The 23,111-nt window shown below is 36.9% G+C and overlaps 2 protein-coding genes across 12 annotated transcripts in view; one reads left to right on the top strand and one right to left on the bottom strand.

Annotated features, from left to right (window-relative positions):
* Window positions 1–14,702, bottom strand: part of DCDC1 (doublecortin domain containing 1) — a 437,850-nt gene extending 423,148 nt beyond the window's left edge. For 6 of the 10 annotated variants that reach the window (XM_045066081.1, XM_045066085.1, XM_045066087.1 and 3 more), the window contains exons 1-2: window positions 14,581–14,702; window positions 8,731–8,796 (exon numbers count right to left, since the gene is read on the bottom strand). The gene's annotated coding sequence lies outside the window, so the exon portion shown is untranslated. Of the gene's footprint in view, window positions 1–1,423; window positions 1,594–8,730; window positions 8,797–13,883; window positions 14,231–14,555 lie in introns of those variants that run through there. The other 4 variants (XM_045066083.1, XM_045066084.1, XM_045066082.1 and 1 more) reach the window with 4 other exon arrangements.
* DNAJC24 (DnaJ heat shock protein family (Hsp40) member C24) overlaps window positions 14,686–23,111 on the top strand; it is a 55,781-nt gene continuing 47,355 nt past the window's right edge. For both annotated transcript variants that reach the window (XM_045066104.1, XM_004755913.3), the window contains exons 1-2: window positions 14,686–14,791; window positions 15,575–15,718. In XM_045066104.1, coding sequence (XP_044922039.1) covers window positions 15,608–15,718 — 111 coding nt within the window. In that variant the 5' untranslated portion in view covers window positions 14,686–14,791; window positions 15,575–15,607. The remainder of the gene's footprint in view (window positions 14,792–15,574; window positions 15,719–23,111) is intronic.

Below are 23,111 nucleotides of genomic sequence, written 5' to 3'. Positions count from 1 at the left end.
CCTTGGTGGCTGAGTCAGTTAAACATCTACCTTTGGCTCAGGTCATGATCCCAGGGGCCTGGGAGGGAGCCCTCCCACATGGAGTCCTGCATCTGGCTCTCTGCTCCGCAGGGAGCCTGCTTCTCCCTCCCTCTCTGCCACTCCCCCTGCTTGTGCTCTCTGGCTCTCTCTCTCTCTGTCAAATAAATAAATAAAATCTTTTAAAAAAATTCATTATTTCTATTCTTTATTCTGATTTTTATGACAAGGAAAAAAAAGTAATTATTTTGATTTGAAAAACATACACTGGAAAAGGTACCATTTAAACCAGATTGAAGTTTAGATTATTTATTGCTATTTTTCTTCAAAAATATGCATTAGAATAAACATTTTTCTAAGCTTCAAAATAAATACAATACATGGTTCTGGCATATTTATTTTTTTTGAAAAGGTGCCCTGAATCTTAGACAACATAAATACTAGGCAGTGTGGTGGTTGCCATAGTAACAAATAAATAGGAGCATAAAAATACGTTCCATTTTTCAAATGTATACACTTTTTCATCAATATGCATATTTTATAGGTAAAAGATTATTCAACCCTTGCTTTGCCTTCCCTTTTAGAGAAAGAGAAACATCTAATTCTTTAGAAATAAAAGATTATCATGCAGCAATAGAGCAGCTCAAAAAAGTTTTAAAATGCTATATGGGAAGTCTTAAGGTTTTTATGTCAATTTTCCAAAATGAAGACAGGAAAAAAAACCCCTCCTTTCATTTTAGATTACTTTAATGGTCAGTTCTTTACGTAAGGATAAAATTACATAAAATTCTTTTCCTCCCAAGCATGAAATTCCTTTTTATTTTGCATAAGTTTATTATTGCCATGCATTAAATGTAGCAGTTGACCATGGAAAGCTGACAGCTCTGTGGATCACAAAGAAGCCCAAGAAGTTTAATACTAATCCATGAGCTACTACTCGAATAAATGATCTGAAAATATTTATGCCAATGTGCTAAACTGGAGTTCAAAGTGTTCTTTCCTTTCTCCTCTCCCTTCATTAAAATATAATCTTCCTGTTTACAGATATCCTAGTAATCACAAAAAGGATATTGATAAAGTGGTCTGAGTTTTATACTTACAGCTAAACAAGACTTGCCTTACATTTTATAGGGTTGGAGAGGGGTAATGTGATAAGCCACAATGTCAAGTTTGAAATCTATTGAAAGCTACTGAGGTAAGCCAACCAAAACAGAACAGGAAGATTGCTCAGTTATTACTGGAAAACAAATCCTTCAAATTCAATTACATTAATTTTGACTTCCAATTTGTTTCAATAACAACTATCATGTAACATTCTCCTAGAGTGAGAATTCAAAATCTTACAAAATTGCCATCTAGGCAGAATGCCAAATAAGAGGTGACAAAGCAGTGCCATAGATCTTACCTTGCGCTAACTCCTTGATGGAGAAGCCACGTGCGATAATGGCTGAGGAAGACTAGAGTAGCCTGTAAGCTGAACATCCTCATCAAGCATAGATATGATCTCACTTACTCTTATTGAAGAGAAATCAAGTTTTTTCTTGGGAGAGATACTAAATTTATACTTTAAGAAGTCTGAAAAATGAATTAAGATACTAGTCAAATGTTTATGACTACTGGAAAAGAATAAGTTATACAGATAATGTGACTGGTGCAAAAGAAAAAGAAATCATCTTGTCCTCTTTCCTCCCAGTCTTTTGAATTTTGTCCCTCTCTTTTTACTATCTTAAAATGGTGGGAAAATATCCCTGGAGATTGGAAAAGGGAAAACATCCCCATCTTTAAAACAAGAGGAATGCGATTTGGCAATTAGACAGCTTAGTTTAACCTGGGAACATGCAATAATGAATTAAACAATCAATTAGTAACATCTAGAAGGGCATAAAATCCTGGAAAACAACCAACATAATATCTCAAAGGCCACATATGCCAATGAACTTAGTATCTTTTTTTTTCTGACAGAATGGGATAGGTCATATTGTTAAGTAAGAAGTGAATAGTATAGTCTATTTCAGGGTTGTAAGCCTTTTTATTCTATTCTCCAGTTCAGGATAAACAAAAAACAATTACAAAGAAAAGAACGTAAAAACTGTCTTCATTGCTAAACCAATGGCTATTGACACACTTCTTCTAAGAATCTGTTTCAGAACAATTTATTGATGACTAGTCAAGAATATTGACCTCTTCTATGTTTAGCTCCACCATATCAGATCCCTGAGATGCCTATTTTCTTTCCAATTTGTTGACCCTTCTTTTCCCTAGAGATCTTAAATGGCTTGTTGCTTCAACTAAGTGATGCTTCACTGGAACAAGATATAAATCCATTTTAGGTAGAAATTTTGAGAAGGAAAGAGGGAATGTTTTGTGAATAAAATTAAAAGGATTTTCTATGACTAGAGAAAGAGATAAGTAATGGAATGGTATTTAAATAGAAGTGCTCATAAAAACACTCAAAACTTGCATAGTGTGAAGAATAGCTGTTATTTGGTTAGAAAAGGGAGATATGTAAAGAAGGCCAAGTGTGTGGAGTCAAGAAATGAACCCAGTTTTCAAGGAGAGAAGTCTCTGTGTCATATGACCAACCAACTAATTACACATGTGGGTCAGAAGTGTAACTCAGGTGGAAAGACATACCAGTTGAAAAAGGAAATAAAAAATCTGATCTCTTACAGAATCAAACAAGAGCCAGTTGCTATGTTGAACTAAGCTATCTATTGCACCAGGAGACTCATTGTTCCTCATTATGTAATTAACACCCCTGTTTTCTCAGCTTCTGTTACTATTCAAATTTATATACCTTAGAAAGAAAAAAATGTGGTCCCTGAATTATCTGTTTGACCTTAACTATTTTTCTAACCCTAAATACCATATAAACAATCAATCAGAAATGATCCCAATTTAGAGAAGAAAGAGTGTCCCTTGGACATTATCTGTGCAGGGTAATCAAGAAGGAAATGGGGTGGGGTGCATGGTGGCTCAGCTGGTTGAGGGATTCTTGATTTTGGTCTGGGGCATGGTCTTAGGGTCTTGGGATTGAGCTCTACTTCAAGCTCAGCGGGGAGTATGCTTGAGGATTTTCTTCCTATCCCTCTGTCCCTCCCCACTCTCTAAAATAAATAAATCTTTAAAAAAAAAAAAAAAAGGAGGAGGAGGAAATGGAGGCAAGTAACAACTCCAACATTCCTCTCTTCCACTCTCCCAATACAAAGCAGTCATGTCCCTCTCTTCCACTCTCACCTTATGACATTCCAGAATGTTTCTACCTTATGAAAAATTTTGCCAGATAAAACAGACTTCATTTTATTATTAACAAAGACTTAAAAACAGAGGGGAATACTTCTATTTACCAAGCCAGGACTATAATCAATAATTTAATAGCTGAAGAAAAAATAAAGAAAATAATCATGTAGATTTAGAAAACATGAAGGCAGTGTCTGCAATGCAAAGATCTCTGGAACTAACCCAAGAAATTCTAGAGTTGTGATCTTAGTTTGGGCCAGACCTGGGGTTTATCCTAAACTTTCTTGGGCTTATTGTCCCTAAGAAAGGACAAGGAAGAATGATAGCACAAGGAAACTCAAAAGTTCTTCTACCTGTATAGTTTTAGTCATTAGTAGAAGGGCTTTTACATATGGGAGCTAAGGCAGTGTAACAGAAAATGTGTAAGATGTGGACTCAGCTAACCTGAGTATGAATCTCACCTCTCTTCCTCCTCAGTCTTATTTCCTTATGTGTATGACAATAGCATCTGCCTTATCCACCTCATGAATTGTTATATAGATCAAATAAGTAAACGCGTAATGTGTGAAAGTGTTTGTTAATCATAAATATTAGGCCTTATTTTTTAAAAAGATTTTATTTATTTATTTGACAGAGAGAGAGATCACAAGTAGGCAGAGAGGAAGGAAGAGAGAGATAGGGGGAAGCAGGTTCTCCACCAAGCAGAGAGCCCATTGCAGGGCTCGATCCCAGGACTCTGAGACTGTGACCTGAGCTAAAGGCAGAGGCCTTACCCACTAAGCCACTCAGGGGCCCCTAGATCTCATTTTTGTATTTAGTTCTACAACTTGCAGTGAGAAAGATTTTAGAAAAGGTAGAATGTGTTTCAGAGACTGTTATCAGAGAAGATGCGGTATTTATAATTTACAATTTAGTACTGTCTCTTTCCTCAGCTATTGATTTGCTAAGAGTGTCACAGTTGGACAGCCCAGGTTCCTATGAACTCAGGTGACATAGGAAAAATATGTAAGAGTTCTAAACTAATTAGAAGTGGAGACTTTGACCCAAAGTCAAATAGCTATGTTGGTTGGTGGTATGTTAGAAAGGGGAAAAAAGTAGAAAGGAAAAGGAGAATTGGCTGTGCTGTAGAAAGAATCAACTTGAAGTCTAGACTAACACTAGGATATGGAATATGAGCAGAAAGGAGTTGAGGGCATTGGGAATCACCATTCTGATTCTATAAAGTGTGCTAGTTAGACCTGCCCTACAGATAAAGGAAGTCCCTGTAAAAAAAAAAGACTGGGAGGTCATCAGATACAAAGAATAACACATTTGGAAAGCGTAGCCAGTAAAAGTATTATGAAATTGGGCTACTAAAAGTAAGGATCTCAACCTTTTTTACTGATGATTAGCTTTTATCATTATGCTATCTGAATTTTCACTGAGTAAATATGTAATGAATTTCAGATGGCTCTCCCCAAGTTTCCAGAAACAAAAAGTTCATTTGTGAAGGCTTGACACTTTCACTTGATAGGTATAAAATGGGAAAATACACATATATGTGTATGTATGTGTATATATGCATATACATACATACACATATATGTGTATTATACATATATACACACAAACACACACACATATACACGTATTATATATACACATATACTATATAAATATATATAATCAAATATAAAATAAGGAGAATGATTCCTAAGATACATAAATTCATTTTTGATTTATAATCATATTATCAAATAGATTATGAGCTTCATAAATAAAGCTGGATCCAGGAAGGCATGCCTCTCTGAAAGTGTATGCCATGCAGCAAACCACACCAGAAAGGTAAAAAAGACAGTACTAAAGCAAGACACAGTAACATTAGTGAAATGAAATTCAACGCCATTCATTAAGTATGTACTAATAACCAACTAAAATCTATGATGAGCGGGATATCAAAATATAAATTAATTTGCTTTGGTAAAATTAATCCAAATATATTTCTAATCATTTCAAATGGTATAAGCTTGTCAATTCTCCTTGTACTAAATATTATTATCTAGTTTCTGGATCAATATTTGCTCCAAAACTCCAAGGCTGGGAACCAAGTAAGAGCACATGAGTCCTAACAACAACTAAAGCAAGACACTTTTGGTAAATAGCATTTACGAAGACACATGGTAAAGAGCATTTACCATGAACTGGGGCCAAAAGAATTGTTATAGAGGATGTAGAAAAATCTTTTACATCTTGTTATACTTTTTTATCTTACTTCTTTTGCCAGATTACCTGACTTTAACCTAGGACTAACATAAGATCTTTTTCTAAGTGTATCTTCCATTGTATTGATATACCTAAATATTGTATATATGCATATCAACAAATTCACTATCTCATTTTTTAAAGGTGTTTTTTTTTTTAAGATTTTATTTATTTATTTGACAGAGATCTCAGGTAGGCAGAGAGGCAGGCAGAGAGAGAAGGGAAGCAGGCTCCCTGCTGAGCAGAGAGCCCGATGCGGGGCTCGATCCCAGGACTCTGGGATCATGACCCGAGCCAAAGACAGAGGCTTTAACCCACTGAGCCACCCAGGTGCCCCTAAAGGTTTTATTTTTAAGTAATCTCTACATCTAACAAGCTCACAATCAAACTCACAATCCTGAGATCAGTTCAAACTCACAATCCTGAGATCAAGAGTCACATGCTCTAACAACTGAATCAGCCAAGCATCCCTACCATCTCATTTTTTAAATTAGATTTTTAAAATGCTGAATTTAAATGATATATGTACATTGTACTATGGAATAATTTTTCCTTTTCTTGTACTGAAATAGGAAAAGTGATTTACATTACTCCAAATCAAACTAAAAACTAAAAATTAATATTCATAGAGACTAATACTACAGATCAGGATTTATACTACAAAGACAAAAATCATATAGTCTTTCAAATTAATATATCTGACTGTCTTTCTCTAATGCTCCTGCTTCACCTGCAGCACATCAGACAAGGTAATAATTTATGATAATCATATGAAAATATACAATTAATATTCATCACCTCTCATTCCTCATCACTTTAGATGATCAGTAATGCAGAGTGAAAATGCTGTCAGATTTCTAATTGCTTTGTAATGGGCTTGAAACAGGGAAATCATTAAAGGCAAACAATCTGTCATTTGTCTGTTACTTTATCTATCACACAAAAAAACTCATTAAAGAAATTGCTAATGAACTACAAAAGACTATACTCATGGTGCTTCTACAGTAGATTAACAAGTATTTCTATGAATTGCTTCAAATATTTTAAAAATATGATATTTTCCAGAAATTCACCAGAAAAAACATCTATCTTCAGTATATTTTTTAAGCCATGTGGTTTCATTATTTTGGCATCTAATCCATCATTGCAGAAGTCCCTCTAGCATATAAGATTTGTTTTTCATCAGTCTCTAAATAATTCAACTGAAAGGTTGCAAGAAGAAGCTGAAATGCTAAATGTGTTTATTACTAGTAAACTGACACAAGTAAAAAAAATAGTACTATAGTAGCCCTAATGCTAAGTAAAGCATATATTTCAAAATTTGATTTTTACCCTCATCTCCATGGATTCTGAACTGTTGAAGTTGCAATGTTTCATTCATCTTAATGCTATCATCATGCGAAAATTACATTCAACTATTAAAATTGACCATAATATTATGAAACTCTGCATAACATAAACTAATTTGAAATTTTGAAGATATTAACCAGTATTAAAATGTTTCATAATATTACATCAAATAATTTTGGAGGGGAACAAATCATTTCTTTTAATGACATCAAATTTTATGTCTTTATCTGTGCTACCTTTCTATATGAGATACCTAGTATTAAAAAAAAAAAACCAAAAACTGTAGAAACATTGGGGTTGCTCAGTTAGTTAAACATCTGCCTTCAGCTCAGATTGTGATCCCAGAGTCTTGGGATCAGGTCCTGCATCAGGCTCCCTTCTCAGCAGGGAGCCTGCTTCTCCCTCTGCCTAGTGCTTCCCCAGTTGTACTCTGTTTCACTCTCTCTCTCTGAAAAATAAATAAATAAAATCTTTAAAAACTAAATAAAATTAAAAATCTATAATAATATCACTAATCTAGTTTTACAAACAAAGAGGTACATGAACAAAAAACCTAGTAATGTTTTGTTGGGTATACAGTCCAGTTGCATTTTATTTTTGAAAAATAGATGAGAGTGATCATGTTTTTCATTTTCATGAACAGAATCATGAATTTCTTTCCTACAACAAAAACAAAAGAATCTTAGTAATAAAGTCAAGCTTTTAAAAAATAGGTAGGTCTATTCATATCTATTGGAATATACACAAATTTAAAAGCCTAAATGCAATGGCATGTTCAGATGGGTGCCATGGTTGAATTAGGAGTTAATTCCAAGATAACTTCAAAAGGTTCCATAACACTCTGGAAACATCTTCATTATACTCTCTAATTGACTTAAACAGACTTCATATCAACTGTTTAACACATTTTAACCTACAAATTAACACCCCTTGATCATTCAGATTAACCTTCTTCTGTGAGTCAATTACATGACTAAAATAACCTTTAAAAATTTCAGTTTAAAAAAACTAAAATGGAGAAGGAAAAATACTTTAAAGCAAGGATATAAATGTACATTATGACATGGTTGAAACAGATCATCACAAGGTTTAAAATTTCAAGGTAATTGGAAAGCTCACAGAAAAACCAGAATGGTCATAAGAAGAAAGAAAAGGGGGTAAAGAAGTGAATGGTGGGGTGCCTGGGTGACTCAGTGGGTTGAGCCTCGGCCTTCGGCTCAGGTCATGATCTCAAGGTCCTGGGATCCCCTCATCGGGCTCTCTACTTGGCGGGGAACCTGCTTCCTCCTCTCTCACTGCCTGCCTCTCTACCTACTTGTGATCTCTGTCAAATAAATAAATAAAATCTTTAAAAAAAAAAAAAAAAGTGAATGGGGGCCGGAGTGCCCAGGTGGCTCAGTAGGTTAAGCATTGGGCTTCGGATGAGGACATGATCTCAAAATTCTGGGAGGCTCAGGTCATGGTACTGGGGTCCTGGGATGGAACCCCCATGATGGGCTTCCTGCTTAGTGGGGAGTCTGCTTCTCCCTCTACCCCTATAAGCTTTGTGCATGGCCTCTCTCTCTCTGTCAAACAAGTAAACGAAATAAAATTTAAAAAGTTTTTTAAAAAAGAAGTGAATGAAGGAAATAAGTTTGGTATTTATTAAGATTACTAAAAAGAAACAGAAAATGGATTATAGACGGTATTTTTAATAGGTTCATGGGAAGACAAAAACATCAAACGTAAAAATGTAGTAAGAAAAGAACAAAAATTCCAGGTAAGATAAAGACCTCTAAAAGGTCTGAAACAAGATTGGAGGTTGAAAGAACAATGACACAATTGAAGTCAAAAAAACAAGAAAAACACAGCAATAGGCTTGGTGTCAGCAAAAGTATTTACCTCTTTGTCTCTCCTGCTTAGTGCACTGCCTTGCTCACATTCATGAATTTTCACTGATGATTACCACTGAAAAGAAAAAAGAGAGAAGAGATCAAGTGAAGACAATGAGTAAGGGGCAAAACACAAAAATGAAAAAACATCTCTATTTTTTTTTTTTTTTAAGATTTCACTTATTTATTTAAGACAGCAGGAGCAGTGGGGAGGGGCAAAAACAGACTCCCCACCGGATGCAGGGCTCTTTCCCAGGGCCCTGGAATCATGAGCTGAGCCAAAGGCAGATGCTTAACCAACTGAGCCATCCAGGCGCCCCTGAAAAACTATTTCTAAAAGATGAAGTGGGATTGTTCAATAGGGCTGATTCTCAACACCATCTAAAGCTTTATGACAACACGTCAAAAAAGAAAAAAAGATGTTTTTCTAATTCTAACCATTCATTTCTCCCTTCCATTAAAACTTAATACTTCAATATTCAAAACTTAATACTTCCATGCAGCTCTGTGGATTAGTCTCATTTGAGTCAAGGATTTCAGTCTTTGAGGAAATCTGTCTTACTCTATTCACATAACTATAAATTAGTAACTGTCACAGCACCTTCATTTCCTCTGGCACAGCACTTCCTACAGTTACTTCAGTTGCTTCTTAAACTCTAAACTTTTACAAGGGCTACAGCCAACTCTCTTGTGTCTCTTGTAACAAAGTGTAGGACACATCATAGACACAGAATAAGTGGTTTGTTGATTGAATGAGTAAGTGAGTGAAGGCTCTATCTGTACTCTGTGCATATATGCGTGTGCCTTTATCTCATCAGTAGCTAATTCTTGATGGTTTTCCTATCCTCTGAGTAGATTTTAAGTTGCTGTAGGAGCAAGCATCTAATTTCAGAACATAACCATAATATTTTATGGTACCTAAAGATAGATACAGCTTAGGTCACTGATGTGAAAATCCTAAAAACTCAGAGAAAATTAAAGAACAGTTGTTAATCAAACCAGTAGAAAGGGCCAAGTAAATATAAATATAAATATAATAATAGTATAAAAATAGCAGAACTACACTGTATATATTGCAAATATTATCCATCAATAAGAAGCACAATTTACTAAGATCTCAAATTAAGAATTTATTAATGTGTAGCACACATTAGTTAATGGGCAGACAAGTACTAAAGTGATAAATTGAGTACAGATTGATTTTTGCCATCACTACAACCAAGGGTCTTAAATCCCTGCTATATCTATACTATAATAACCATACTTATATCTGTATCAATATCTATGTTTAACTCTACTTGATCAGTCACCTTGATTACTTTGGTCAATCATCTTGAAATTAAATATTTAATGTATGTGTATCTTGTTTATGTTAAACATTCATGACATGGGAATTAAGATGTTTTTGTCCAGGGGCACCTGGGTAGCTCAGTGGATTAAAGCCTCTGCCTTCGGCTCAGGTCATGATCCCAGGGTCCTGGGATTGAGCCCCACATCGGGCTCTCTGCTCCACAAGCAGCCCGTTTTCTCCTCATTCTCTGCCTGCCTTTCTGCCTATTTGTGATCTCTGTCTGTCAAATTAATAAATAAATCTTCAAAAAAAAAAAGATGTTTTTGTCCATGCTTTTAATTTATAATTAAATGCTTTTATTTAATGTTGTTAAACAATGTTTGGGTTTGCGGATCATTTTTCCAAGTCAATAGTTTGTAGCTTTCATTTGCTCTGTTTGGAAATTCCTAAAATAAAGCTATGAATTCTTAATGTTCTCCTAGTCAAAACTCAGCAACAAATTTTTCACTATTAATTATAATAATAGTAAAAGCTAACCTTTCCTGAGTATTTACTACTTTTGGCATTATTATCTTATTGAATCCTCACAAAAAAACCTAGAGGGAGAAACTATTGCTATTCCTTTTTTTACAGAGAAAGAAACCAAGGCACAGAGATAAGTTAACTTAAAATGTTCACATAACCAGTAAGAGACAGAGTCTGGATTCAAACTTATGCAGTCTGACTCTAGACTTCATGCTCTTTTTTTTTTTTTCTTCTTCTTTTTTTTAATAGTAGGCTCCACACCCAGTGCTGATATTGGGCCCAAACTCACAGCCTTGCGATCAAGACCTGAGGTGAGATCAAGAGCCAGATGCTTAACTGACTGAGCCACCCAGGCACCCTAGACTTCATGCTCTTAACCATTATGCTAACATAGTTTATATTTCTGCTGTTAGTTTTATATAAAATGGATAAATTGCCTTCTTAAAATAAGATAGTGAGAAATACATCTATCATAGATACACATCATTAGAACTCCAGAGATATTGCACAGTAGCTGGTGCTTAGTTTCTCTGAGAAGTGTCCCTGCCCTCACAGAACTTATGGAATTAGGGAACGAGAACATACATCCAAAATGTATCATAGTATCTTGCGGGATAGGATGGGCACAGATGAGGAGGACATACAGGGCTGGCTATGAATCTTGAGCGGAGGAACTAATTTCTAACGACTAAGTCAGCATAAAAGGCTAGATGGAAGAGATGGATCTGAAAGAGGGATAAAACTGATAAGTGGAAAAGAGCAAAAGTGGTATAAGCCAGGAGAACCACCTGATCAAAATTATGGATGAAGTACCAAGAAAAAAATCCCATTGTTTAAAGGTTTCCTGTACGGAGGTAAAAGGCGATGAGGCTGGAAAACTAAGAAATTTGGGAGGTAAGTGAATGCCAGGTTAAAGAGTTAGGATTTTATCCTCTACTTTATTTATCTACCTATTTTTTGAAGTAAGATTTATACCTAATGTGGGGCTTGGACTCATGACCCTGAGATCAAGAGCAAGATGCTTTACTGATTGAGCCAGCTAGGCACTTCAAGACATTATCCCTTAGACAGGGCCTGTTTGATACAGCAGTCACTAGTTAGATGAGGCTATGGAGCACTTAAGATATGTCAAGTCCAAACTGAATGAGCTGAATAGGTAAATTACATAGGTAAAATATACTAAATCTTTAAATATTTAGTATGAAAAAACTGTAAGATATCTCATTAATAATTTGTATATTGACTATATTTGGAAATAATCATACTCTGATATATTTGGGTTAAATAAAATATATTATTAAAATTCATTTCACCTGTTTCTTTTTACTTTCCTAATGTGGCTACTGGGGAATTTAAAATCATTCATGTGGTTCATATTTGTAGCTTACACCATATTTCTTTTGGGCAATAATGCTCTAGAAAATGAAAAATGAAGACAAATGAGCAGAGATTCATGTAAAAAGTGTTTTAAGAAGTTTCTTCTAGTGTGAATAAAATCAGACTGTAAGACAACTGATCTGGTTTTTTAATAAGCCTATGGCAGGAGAAGAAAAAACAAAACCAACATAACAATGAAGTGGGATTGCTATAGCTTAAAAGATACTAAAGAGACAGAACAATCAAATGTGCTGTGTAGGGGCGCCCAGGGGGCTCAGTGGGTTTAGCCTTTGCCTTCGGCTCAGGTCATGATCTCAGGGTCCTGGGATCGAGCCCCACATTGGGCTCTCTGCTCAGCGGGGAGCCTGCTTCCTCCTCTCTCTCTCCCTGCCTCTCTGCTTACTTGTGACCTCTCTCTCTCTCTCTGTTAAATAAATGAAATCTTAAAAAAAGAAAATGTTCTGTGTAGCCTATATTTGGATCATGATTCAAGCAAACCAATCATAAAAAGACATTTCTGAGACAACTAAGCAAATGTAAATAGAGTCTAGGTGTTGTCAATGAATTACTGATCATTTCAGCAGAATAGTGACATTATGGAGATGAGAGAAAAAGTTGCAAACTAAAGTATGCTTTATTGCTAAGAGCTAAAGTATGTTGAGATGAAATGACTGAACACTTGGTAACTGCTGGGGGAGAAAAAGATGTACCTCTTACAATCCACATCTAAATAAATACATACATATACATGGCACACACACACAAATATGAAAAAAATGAGTTGAGAAAATTGAGATATTGTGATCAGACTTTCCAGAATTTGGCTAAAAATAGGGAATAAAAGGGTGCCTGGATGGGTCAGTGGTTAAGCCACTGCCTTCAGCTCAGGTCATGATCTCAGGGTCCTGGTATCAAGTCCCACATCGGGCTCTCTGCTCAGCAGGGAGTCTGCTTCCTCCTCTCTCTCTCTCTCTGCCTGCCTCTCTGCCTACTTGTGATCTCTGTCTGTCAAATAAATAAATAAAATCCTTAAAAAAAAAAAAGGAACAAAAGAGAAAACACAATACCCTAAGGAATCATAAATCGAAGTACTGTGCTCTTGCTGTAAAAACTGGAGGATCTGGGGCGCCTGGGTGGCTCAGTGGGTTAAGCCTCTGCCTTCGGCTCAGGTCATGACCCCAGGGTCCTAGGATCGAGCCCTGCATCGGGCTCTCTGCTTGGCAGGGAGCCTGCTTCTACCACCACCCCCACCCCCCCCCACCCCCGCCTACTTGTGATCTCTGTCTGTCAAATAAATTAAAAACAAAACAAAACAAAACTGGAGGATCTGAGCATAACTCTCTATGAGGAAGGACTAAGCCGTGGAAGGGGGGCATATTTGAGGGTAAAAAGTTCAGGGGGGTGTCATTCCGTATAGGAAGGTATTCAGAGCAACACTTAATTCTATCATTTAACACGTCCCCATAGGGCCACACAGAAGGTACGAAGGTATGTTGGAACCAGGACTAAAATCCAGATCCTCTGACTTAGCATAAGGCTCTTTGTGCTTAATTTTAAACATGACAAAATTCTATGGAGAGCCCAACTGATAACTTTTTGCTTTAGATCTTCTTACGCCATTCAGTCATTCTTCATACCATCCTTAAATAACTGACCATAGTAAAATATTTTATTTTATGTACTTAGGTTTATCTTGACTCCTTCTCAAACTGAGATTGCGTAGAAGAGAGAGAAAACAGGAAGGAAAGAAAATTTAAGCAGTAAGAACAGAAGCCTCTGAACATCTACAAGTGAAATTTGAATCACGCGGCCAAAATCCAAGACTGCAGTAGCACCTCTGGAAGCAGTGCGAGGAAGAGAGGTCAATGGAAGGCCGTTAGTACAGAGAAGAGATAATAAAAGGGAACAGAAGGAAAGGGAGAGGCGAGAAGGAAAAAAAAAAATAAAGAAAAATCTAACAAAAAACCTACCAGTGCCCATTTGCAGGGCCCAGCAAGTCCTCCAAGGCAGTGATTTGTTCCTTTTCCTAAGCTTGATGGATAGCCTGGCGTCCCTGGTCATAGGCACACTTACTAAGAGTCCTGCTCTGCTGCTACACAATTAGCTTTTGGGCCTTGATCCTTAGTTTGTTTCCTCATCAGCCAAATGGGAATATTAACACCCGCTAGGAAAGCTTCACTGGGTTGAAGTGAAAGGGAAGCAAGACCGTAAGTATGAAAAGACGGAAAAGTTATCGCTTGCTAAGGTCATCTACAAGAAATAATTAAGGTGAGCATCTTTTCCAGAAATAAAATATTAAAAAACGGTGGTGGGGGGGGAACCAAACCCTTCAATCGGTATAGGTTTTCTCTGAATTTTCGAGTAAGAGCGTTCTAAGGGAAGTATAGAGACCGCGTTAGAATTAGATCTCCTCTGGCTTCACGGGCGCCTACCCCACCACCTCCCCCATCCCCCTCTCCCGTCAGAGAACCGTCACCAACCGCGAAAGGTTTGGGAGCAGGGTAGGGTAAGCCGAGGCAGCTTTGGGGAAAGCTGAGGGAGCCCTGGGCGCATGGGGGAGGGTTGGGGCTCGCTGAGGGAGAGAAGAGACGCCACAGTCTCAGAGCTGGGGCTAGAGAGAGTTAGAATGAAGCGAAGGACACCTTTTTCCACAGCTCGGGCACTTACTGCTTGATATTCCTTGGAAGCGAAGACTGGTTACCATAGCGACCGCGTCCAGGAGGGCGGAGCGTCCCTTGCGTTCGGTGCCTCGGCCACAGGGGCTCGACTGGGAACGCCGTCGCGTCAGGTCCATGACTTCCGGCGGAAGAAGAAGCCGGTTCCGGGTTTTGGCCGACTGCAGGCGAGAAGTATGTGATAAGGACTCTCTGAAAGTTTGGTAAGTTTGGTTAAGTTCGATATCGAGTAAAGCCATGAGAGGGTAGCATCCTGGGGCTGGGCGGTACAGCCGAAATGAATACAGTGGATTCCCAGGTCGGAATTTTGAGCCCCCCACCCCACCCCTGGTCTCTTGAAGTTCACAGCTGTGGGAAGATGTTGCTTGATTTGGGGGGCTCCTGGCGAGGTCTCCTCTGTAATCTAGAGGGCTGGAGTAGCCTCATGTGAGCAGTTTCAGGTTCTCTTTCTTTGTAAGCGCCAGTAACCGAGGGATTCGTGCTGTCTACCTGCCCGAGCTGTTCCCATAGTATTCTTTTAAGGTACTCTGGAAGAAATGTGAGCTGGAAACGTTAAGAGGAATGCTCCCAAATTCATTTTAATTCTTTGCTGTTTTGTTTTGCTTTTAACTGTTTTTAAGTTTTGTAAACATTTATTAAATTCCTTTTATTGCGTTTAGCATTTATTATGTGCTTTTACCGCGAGACTAGCAGAAATACTCTTAGGGGTCATCCACCGCTTTCGTTCATTTTCGAATTCTAATTTCTTAATGCTGTTGTAATTTATTAATTTAAGGTATAAGCGTATATCATGAAACGTGTAACAGATTTCCCATACTTGTCTGTATACTTAAACATGAAATTCTTGGGGCTTAAAAAATGAGAATATATGCTTCATCAAGTTTGCCTTTTAATCCTGATTTTTCAACTGTTAAATAATTTAGAAAAGTACTTGCTTATTTCTTCAATCCTGCAAACTGTAATGAATTGTCAATATTTTTATTCAGCTGATTTGAGAAGGCCCACTTCTTGTTCAATGGATGATGGCATTTGAGCAGATCCCAAAAAAGGATTGGTACAGCATTCTGGGGGCAGACCCATCTGCCAGTGTGTCAGACCTAAAACAAAAGTATCAAAAACTCATATTAATGGTAAGTGTTTTCTTGCAGATTTAAGTCATGGGGAGAAAACAGTTTTGTTTTTTTGTTGGTGGTGGTTTTTTTTTTTTTTTTAATGTGACCAGAGATTTAGGTTTCTATAAAATGAATGGGAGTATCAAAGCAGGACTTAGGGTATTAATGTGGTTAATTGAAAGTTTCAGGAACATTGTAAAAACAAATTTAATTTTTAATTTTTAAATTTGAGTTGGGAAAAGATGGTGGTTTGGAGCAGGAGATATTAGTCATGCTGGTTGAGTTAGAATCCAGACTCTACCACTAATTGTGGAAACTTGGGGCAAGTTCCTTTCCCATGTGTGTGCCTCAGAGAGAATGAAATAAAAAAGTCCAAGTAAAATGCTTAGATGTATGTCATGTAATAATTAGTGTTAGTTATCTAGTAACCGCTAGCTACATGTGTCTATTGAATACTTGAAATGTGGCTAGTCCAAAATGAAATTGATAATAAATGTAAAATAACATTTGAAGACTTAGTACAAAAAGAAAATATAAAATAATTTAAACTTTAGGTTGATTACATGTTGAGGTGATAATATTTTGGGTTTATTGGCTATTTTGCATATTTGGTACATAATATATGCACTTCCATATGGTATAATTATATTATCAAAATGGATTTAATCTGCTTTTTACTCTTTTAACAAAGCATTTGTGGCTTATATTTGTACTTTTTGTTATGTTTTTATTGAATGGTGCCAGTTTAGGCCATTAATACACTGTTTTTCTTCTGATTCCTCTCTTTGATGAAATGAGTTGTGGTATTTATATAGTATCTTTCTGAACTGTTACTTTAATTTTTTTTCAACCTGTATTGCAATGTGTCTTAAGTTAATATCAGTAATTCTATAATGGTTTCCAATTAACCCAGTTTACAAAAGGGGTAGAGGACTATTACTTGAATAGCATTAGTTGTTTCTATAGTTTTTGTCAAATAGATCTGAGATTTTGCCAAAACTGTTAGTGTTTGTTATGAGAGATGTAGATGTTTTACTATCAGGAATGTGTTAATAAAGCCTTCTTTAGAAATCTTTAAGATTTCTTTTGTCTCAGAATTTTTAGGATTTCTCTGAGTAACGTCAAGTAGACTTGATTGAAAATTTTTCCTAATACTGAATCATCCTTGTGCCTCATTTAAACTGAGAGATAAGGCTGGAGAAGTAGACTGGGTCTAGATCATTCAGGCCATTTAGGCCATGTCGACCTTTAGTTTGGCAAGGAGAAGCCGTTTACACCTAATATGGTAGCATCTGCCAAACACCTAATGAATCAATCATTTTGCATACCCTTCTGTAATGTATAAGAGAGTTCCATTTGCTCTAGATCTTCACCAACATTTGATGCTATTTGTCTCTTTCATCTATTGGAGGTTTCTCAATTTTGCCACCATTGATGACATTTTGGACAGGATAATTCTTTGTTTTGTGGGGCTGTCCCATGACTTATACGATGTTTAGCAATATTGAAGGTTGCTAAACATTCTAGATGCCCGTAACAACTAAAAATGTCTGCTGGGGGTCAAAATTGCCAACTCTCCATCCAATTGAGAATCACTGCACAATTCTGTATTTATAGTGATCTCTCAAGTGGTTGTATTTTGTATTTCTCTGATTAATGATCTTAAGCACTTTTAAATGTTATTAGTCATTTGTATAATTATCTTTTCTGAAGTGTCTTTTAAAAAATTAAGTACATTCTTGATCTTGTGTATGGTATACCTTGTATATATTTTCTCCTAATCTGTGGCTTGCCAGCTCATTTTCTTAGTGGTGTTTTTGCACCACTGTAGTGCATAAGCAGAAGATTTTTGTTTTGGTGAAATACTATTTATCACATGTTTGTTTTTTGATTAGTGCTTTCTGTATTTTTAAGAAGGTCATGAAAATGTTTTTCTCTATTAGCTTATAGTTTGCTTTTACCTTTAGACCTCTGACTTTTTTGGTAAGTATATTTATTTGAGAGACAAAGAGTGAGAAAGAGAGAGCAAGCATTAGCAGGGAGAGGGGCAGAGGGAGAAGCAGGCTCCCTGCTGAGCAGCGAGCCTGATGTGGGACTTGATCCCAGGACCCTGAGATCATGACCTGAGCTGAAGGCAGACACTTAATCGACTGAGCCTCCCAGGCATCCCTTAACCTGTGACCCTATTGTATATGGTGTGAGGGGGGAGGTCCCCTCCCAGCCCCCTGTCCAAAATGGATATCCAGCTGTTCACTTACTGCAAAGATTTTCTTCTTTGTGTTGTTTTGTCAATGTCTTAGCAGTGGGGAATCTCTTTCTAGATTCTGTTTTGTTTGGTATATTTGTCTATCTTTTTACTAATATCTCTGTCTTGATTACTGTAGCTTTATAGTTTCTCTCAAAGTCAATGTGATGTTAAGTTCTCTAATTTTATACTCTTCTCAAGTTTATTCTGGTTATTTTGGTTTGTTTGCATGTCCATAGAAATTTAGAATCCGCTCCTAAATTTCCATTTAAAGAAATCCTGTTTGAATTTTAATTATGAATGTATTGACCATTTGGCAGAATGGACATTTAACAATACTGTGTCTTCTAATCTGTGAATATATTGTCTCTCCATTACATGAATTATCTTTAATTTCTTTCAGAAATATTTTGAAACTTCCAGTGTAGTACTACACATTGTATTTATTTCTAGTTTTTTGGTGTTTTTGGTTCTATTGTAAATGGTTATTTTTTTAAATTTTATTTTCTAATTATTGCATAGCATGTAGTGCTATAGTTTATTTTTATTTATTTATTTATTTATTTATCATTATATAACAAAATTAATCAATTATTTAATTATTTGATTACTTTCTGATTATTGTATAGCATATAGAGCTATAGTTTATTTTTATTTTTTTTATTTGAGAGATAGAACATGCAGGGCAAAGAGGAGCCAGGAGGAGAGGGAGAATCTCTAGCAGACTCCGTGCTGAGTGTGGAGCCTGTCCCATTGTGGGGCTTGATCCCATGATCATAAGATCATGACCTGAGCCAAAAAATCAAGTCAGTCACTTAACCAGCTGAGCCACCCAGGCGCCCCCATTATTCTTTTCAGTTCTGACATTACCTGGAGATAGTATCAGATCCCACAAAGTTGAGGGCTTCCTCACTCAAGATGCCAGTCACAAGTCCCAGGTTGTCACATGTACTTCTGACTGACAGAACTTCTGACTGAACCCCTTCTAAGTAGGGTTTCCAGACCTCTTCCTTGAGTTTGATACTTTGCTAGAATGGCTCACAGAACTCAGGGAAATAATTATGTTTATTGTACAATAAAGGATATGATAAAGTATACAGACGAACAATCAGATGAAGAGGTACATAGTACAGGAGATGCTGTCCGAGTGGAGTTGGGTTACACTACCCTCCTGGCATATATATGTATGTGTTCACATACTCAGATACTTTCTGAACCCTGTGCTAGTTTTGGGAATTTTATGTAGGCTTCATCAGGTTGGCATGGTTGATTATTAACTCCATTTCCACTCCCTTTCCCTTCTCTGGAGAGTAGGGGTTGGACCTGAAAGTTCCAAGCTTCAGATTATGGCTCAGACTTTCTGGTGAGCAGCCCACATCCAGGAGGCCACCAAGAGTCATCCTATTAGAACAAAAGACACTTCAATCACTTAGGAGATTCCAAAGGAGATTCCACTAAGAATTCAATGCCCGAAATTGGAGGCAGAGATTTGTGTATATATTTTCTATTATTTCACAATATCCATGTTGCTAAAGCCAGTGGTCAATACTTACTCTTTATTTTTATTTATTACTGAGATGACCACTAATCCTGCTTTTCCCAGAGTAGTTGTGGTTTATGCTTATTGTCCTGGTGTAATTAATAGATCCCTTTTTCATTTTCTAAAGAGTCGAAGTTGAAATTGTAAATTTATTCTAAAGAGATTTTTTTGTAGTGTATATAGTTGTGTAAGTTATCACTGCAATTAAAATATGGAACATTTCCATAATGCTAAAAAGTTTCTTTGTGCCTTTTTATCCCCTGATGCCTCCAATTTTAACCAGCTGGGCAGATGATTCTGGTGCACAGATGGGTGTGGGACTACGGTACTGTGTTATCTAGTATCTACTAGAAAGGAGAGGAACTGAAGTCCCAGAGAAACCGGGTTAAAGTGAGAAAAGGGGGAAAAAAAAAGACACTTAAAAGGAAGAATGATTGGCCCAACTGTCTCCAGATAAGCTTTGATGTACTGGCTTGCTATGGAGAGAATGGAATGTGGAGGAGCGTGGAGGAGAGAACTTTCCAGACCAAACTCAGTTAAAAAAATCTCCTCCTAACTTGATTTTCTCCTAAGTCACATAGAGCTGAAGGTCTGAGCAAAATTGGTATGGATGGCTGGGTAAATTGCTTTGGGATAGAGAGGTAAGGGCTACTAAGTACTTTTGGTAAGCTGTGGAAGAAGCTTTAGAAAGGGGGAAAGACACTATTGTTGGGTATTTCAAGGATGGAACCTCTTCCTCTAGGCAGACACCACTTTGTTAAGTGATAAATTTAAACTGTCAACCCTACTTATAGAACAACAGCCTTTGACACAGTTTATCACATAGTCTTCTTTGATATATTTTCTTCACTTGTATTCTAGAACATGATATTTTCCTAACTTACCTCCTACTAAACTACTTATGGAAAGTAGGAGGTACTCAAAATAATATTTGTTCAGTGAGTGAACTGTATGAATGTAGTCATCTTTATATTTTAATTCTTCCATTGATGATTTTAATTTTGTATTTGTAATTTCTAACTCTGCCTATTTACTGAATTTCTTTTTGTGAGTGTGTGTGTGTGTGTGTGTGTGTGTGTGGCCGCCTGTTGTTTTAGGAATGAGGTATCTTTCTAAGGTTAATAAATTCTTTTTTCAAAGTTTTCCTCTTTTTCTTCGAGTTTTTGTTTCTGTTTTTTTCTCTTTTGTTGTAGAGGTTCTTTTCCATGTGTTTGGGGATCATTAGTTATCTCTTCATCTTTAAGAATGAAATATTCCACTTCCTGCTGTTCATTATTAGTGTATAGGAATGCAACAGATTGTACATTAATTTTGTATCCTGCAACTTTACTGAATTCGTTTTTCAATTCTAGGAGTTTTTTGGTGGGGGTCTCTAGGGCTTTCTATCTAGTAGTTTTTTGGTGGAGTCTTTAGGGTTTTCTATCTGTAGTACCATGTCATCTGCAAATAGTGAGACTTTTACTTTACTTTTTCTTTACCAATTTGGATGCCTTTTGTCTCTTTATGTTGTCTAATTGTTGTGGCTAGGGCTTCCAGTACTATGTTGAATAAAAGTGGTGAGAGTGCACCATTCTTGTTTTGTTCCTGACCATAGCAGAGAAGCTCTCAGTTTTTCACATTAAATATGATGTTGGCTGTGGGTTTTTTCAATAAGGCCTCTATTATGTTTAGTATGTTTAGTATGCTCTTTCTAGGCCTACTTTGCAGAGGGCTTTTATGAGGAAAGAAATTGAAGATGATACAAAGAAATGGAAGGACATTCCATGCTTATGGGGTGTAAGAACAAATATTGTTAAAATGTTCATACTACCCAAAGCATTGTACACATTTAATGCAATCCCTATAAAAATACTAACAGCATTTTTCTCAGAACTAGAACAAACATTACTCAAATTTATATGGAACCACAAAGGACCTCGAATAGCCAAAGCAAACTTTAAAAAGAAAAGCAGAACTGGTGGAGGTATCACAATTCCAGATTTCAAGTTATATTACAAAGCAGTAGTAATTAAAACAGTATATTGTACTGGCATAAAAAGAGATACATAGATCAATGGAAAAGAACAGAAAACCTGGAAATAAACCCATAATTACATGGCCAATTAATCTTCAGCAAAGGAGGAATGACTATACAATGAGGGAAAAGACCGTCTCTCCAAAAGTGTTGGGAAAGCTGGATAGCCATGTGCAAAATAATGAAACTGGTCCTCTTTATTTCACTGTACACAAAAATAAACTCAAAGTGGATTAAGACCTAAATGTGAGACCCGAAACTATAAAGGTTGGTGAAGAGAGTACAGGAAGTAATTGTTCTGACATCAGCCATAGCAACATTTTTCTAAGGTATTTCTCTTGCGACAAAGGAAATAAAAACAAAAATAAAATGTTGGGACTATATCAGAATAAAAGGCTTCTGCACAGTGAAGGAAATAATCAGCAAAACTAAAAGGCAACATATTGCTGGGAGAAGATATTTGCAAATGATATATTTGATAAAGGGCTAGTATCCAGAGTACATAAAGAGCTGATACAACTCAATATCCCAAAACTGGATAATCCAATTAAGAAATGGGCAGAAGACATGAACAGATGTTTTTTGTAAGAAAATGTGCAGCCGGCCAACAAACTCCCTATCACACATCGGGGAAATGCAAATCAAAACTGCAGTGAGGTATCACTGCACACATGTGAGAATGTAAAAAATCAGCAGCACAAGAAACAACAGATGTTGGCAAGGATGTGGAGAAAAAGGAACCCTTTTGCACTGTTGGTGGGAATGTAAACTGGAGCATCCACTGTGGAAAACAGTACGGGTTAGCGGTTAGCATTAGGGTTAACCCTCCAAAAATTAAAAACAGAGCAACCCTGTTGTAAGGGCCCATTTAGCCAAAGCGGCTCCACCCCGGTTGAACTGCCATTTTGTTTTTTATGCAGTAAAACTTAATTTGACCCTGCCCCCCCACCCCAGGGGAACTTACTTAAAAGCAAGTCGGGGAAACCAGTCCCAGGTAACAAAGCCCAAATTCAAGGGTGGGTCAGGTCAGGTGGAGACATTCAATCAATGGGGGTGCATACTGTCTCCTAGCTACCAAGGAGTATGCGCCCTGCCTTTGGGGTGCCTTTTGGGTGCCCATTCTGACTAAGGTGATAGGCTAGTTCAAATAGCTACTATGGGGTGAATTGTAGTTCAATTGGCCACCCGTGTGTGACCTAGCATGACTGTGCAGCTTTCTCTGTGTATTGCAGTCTCATTGGCCACCTGTGTGTGGCCAGGCTCAACCACATGGCCTTTGCTCTATAAAAGTTAGTCTGTGAGGCAGGGAGGGGTCTCACTGTCTGTAAGAGGCGTGGCTCCAGCCCGTAGGTTTGATTCTCGATGCTTGGCGTGAAATAAAGCTTTGCTTGACCTTTGCTTTCTATCAGTCTCGCTCCTTTAATCACGGACCCATTATTGGGGGACCCAACATTGGGGACCCAACACTATGATCCAATAATCACACTACTGGTTATTTACCCAAAGAATGCAAAAACACTAATTCAAAGGAATACATGCACCCCTATGTTTATTGAAGCAATATTTATAATAACCAAACTATGGAAGCCCCCCAGGTTTCTATCAATAAATG

Source organism: Mustela putorius, unplaced genomic scaffold, assembly GCF_011764305.1.
Source record: "Mustela putorius furo isolate JIRA1106 unplaced genomic scaffold, ASM1176430v1.1 tig00003859_pilon_pilon_pilon, whole genome shotgun sequence".
Lineage (NCBI taxonomy): Eukaryota > Metazoa > Chordata > Mammalia > Carnivora > Mustelidae > Mustela > Mustela putorius.
The sequence above is the reverse complement of the archived record's forward strand: the minus strand, read 5'-3'. Positions and strand labels throughout refer to the sequence as shown.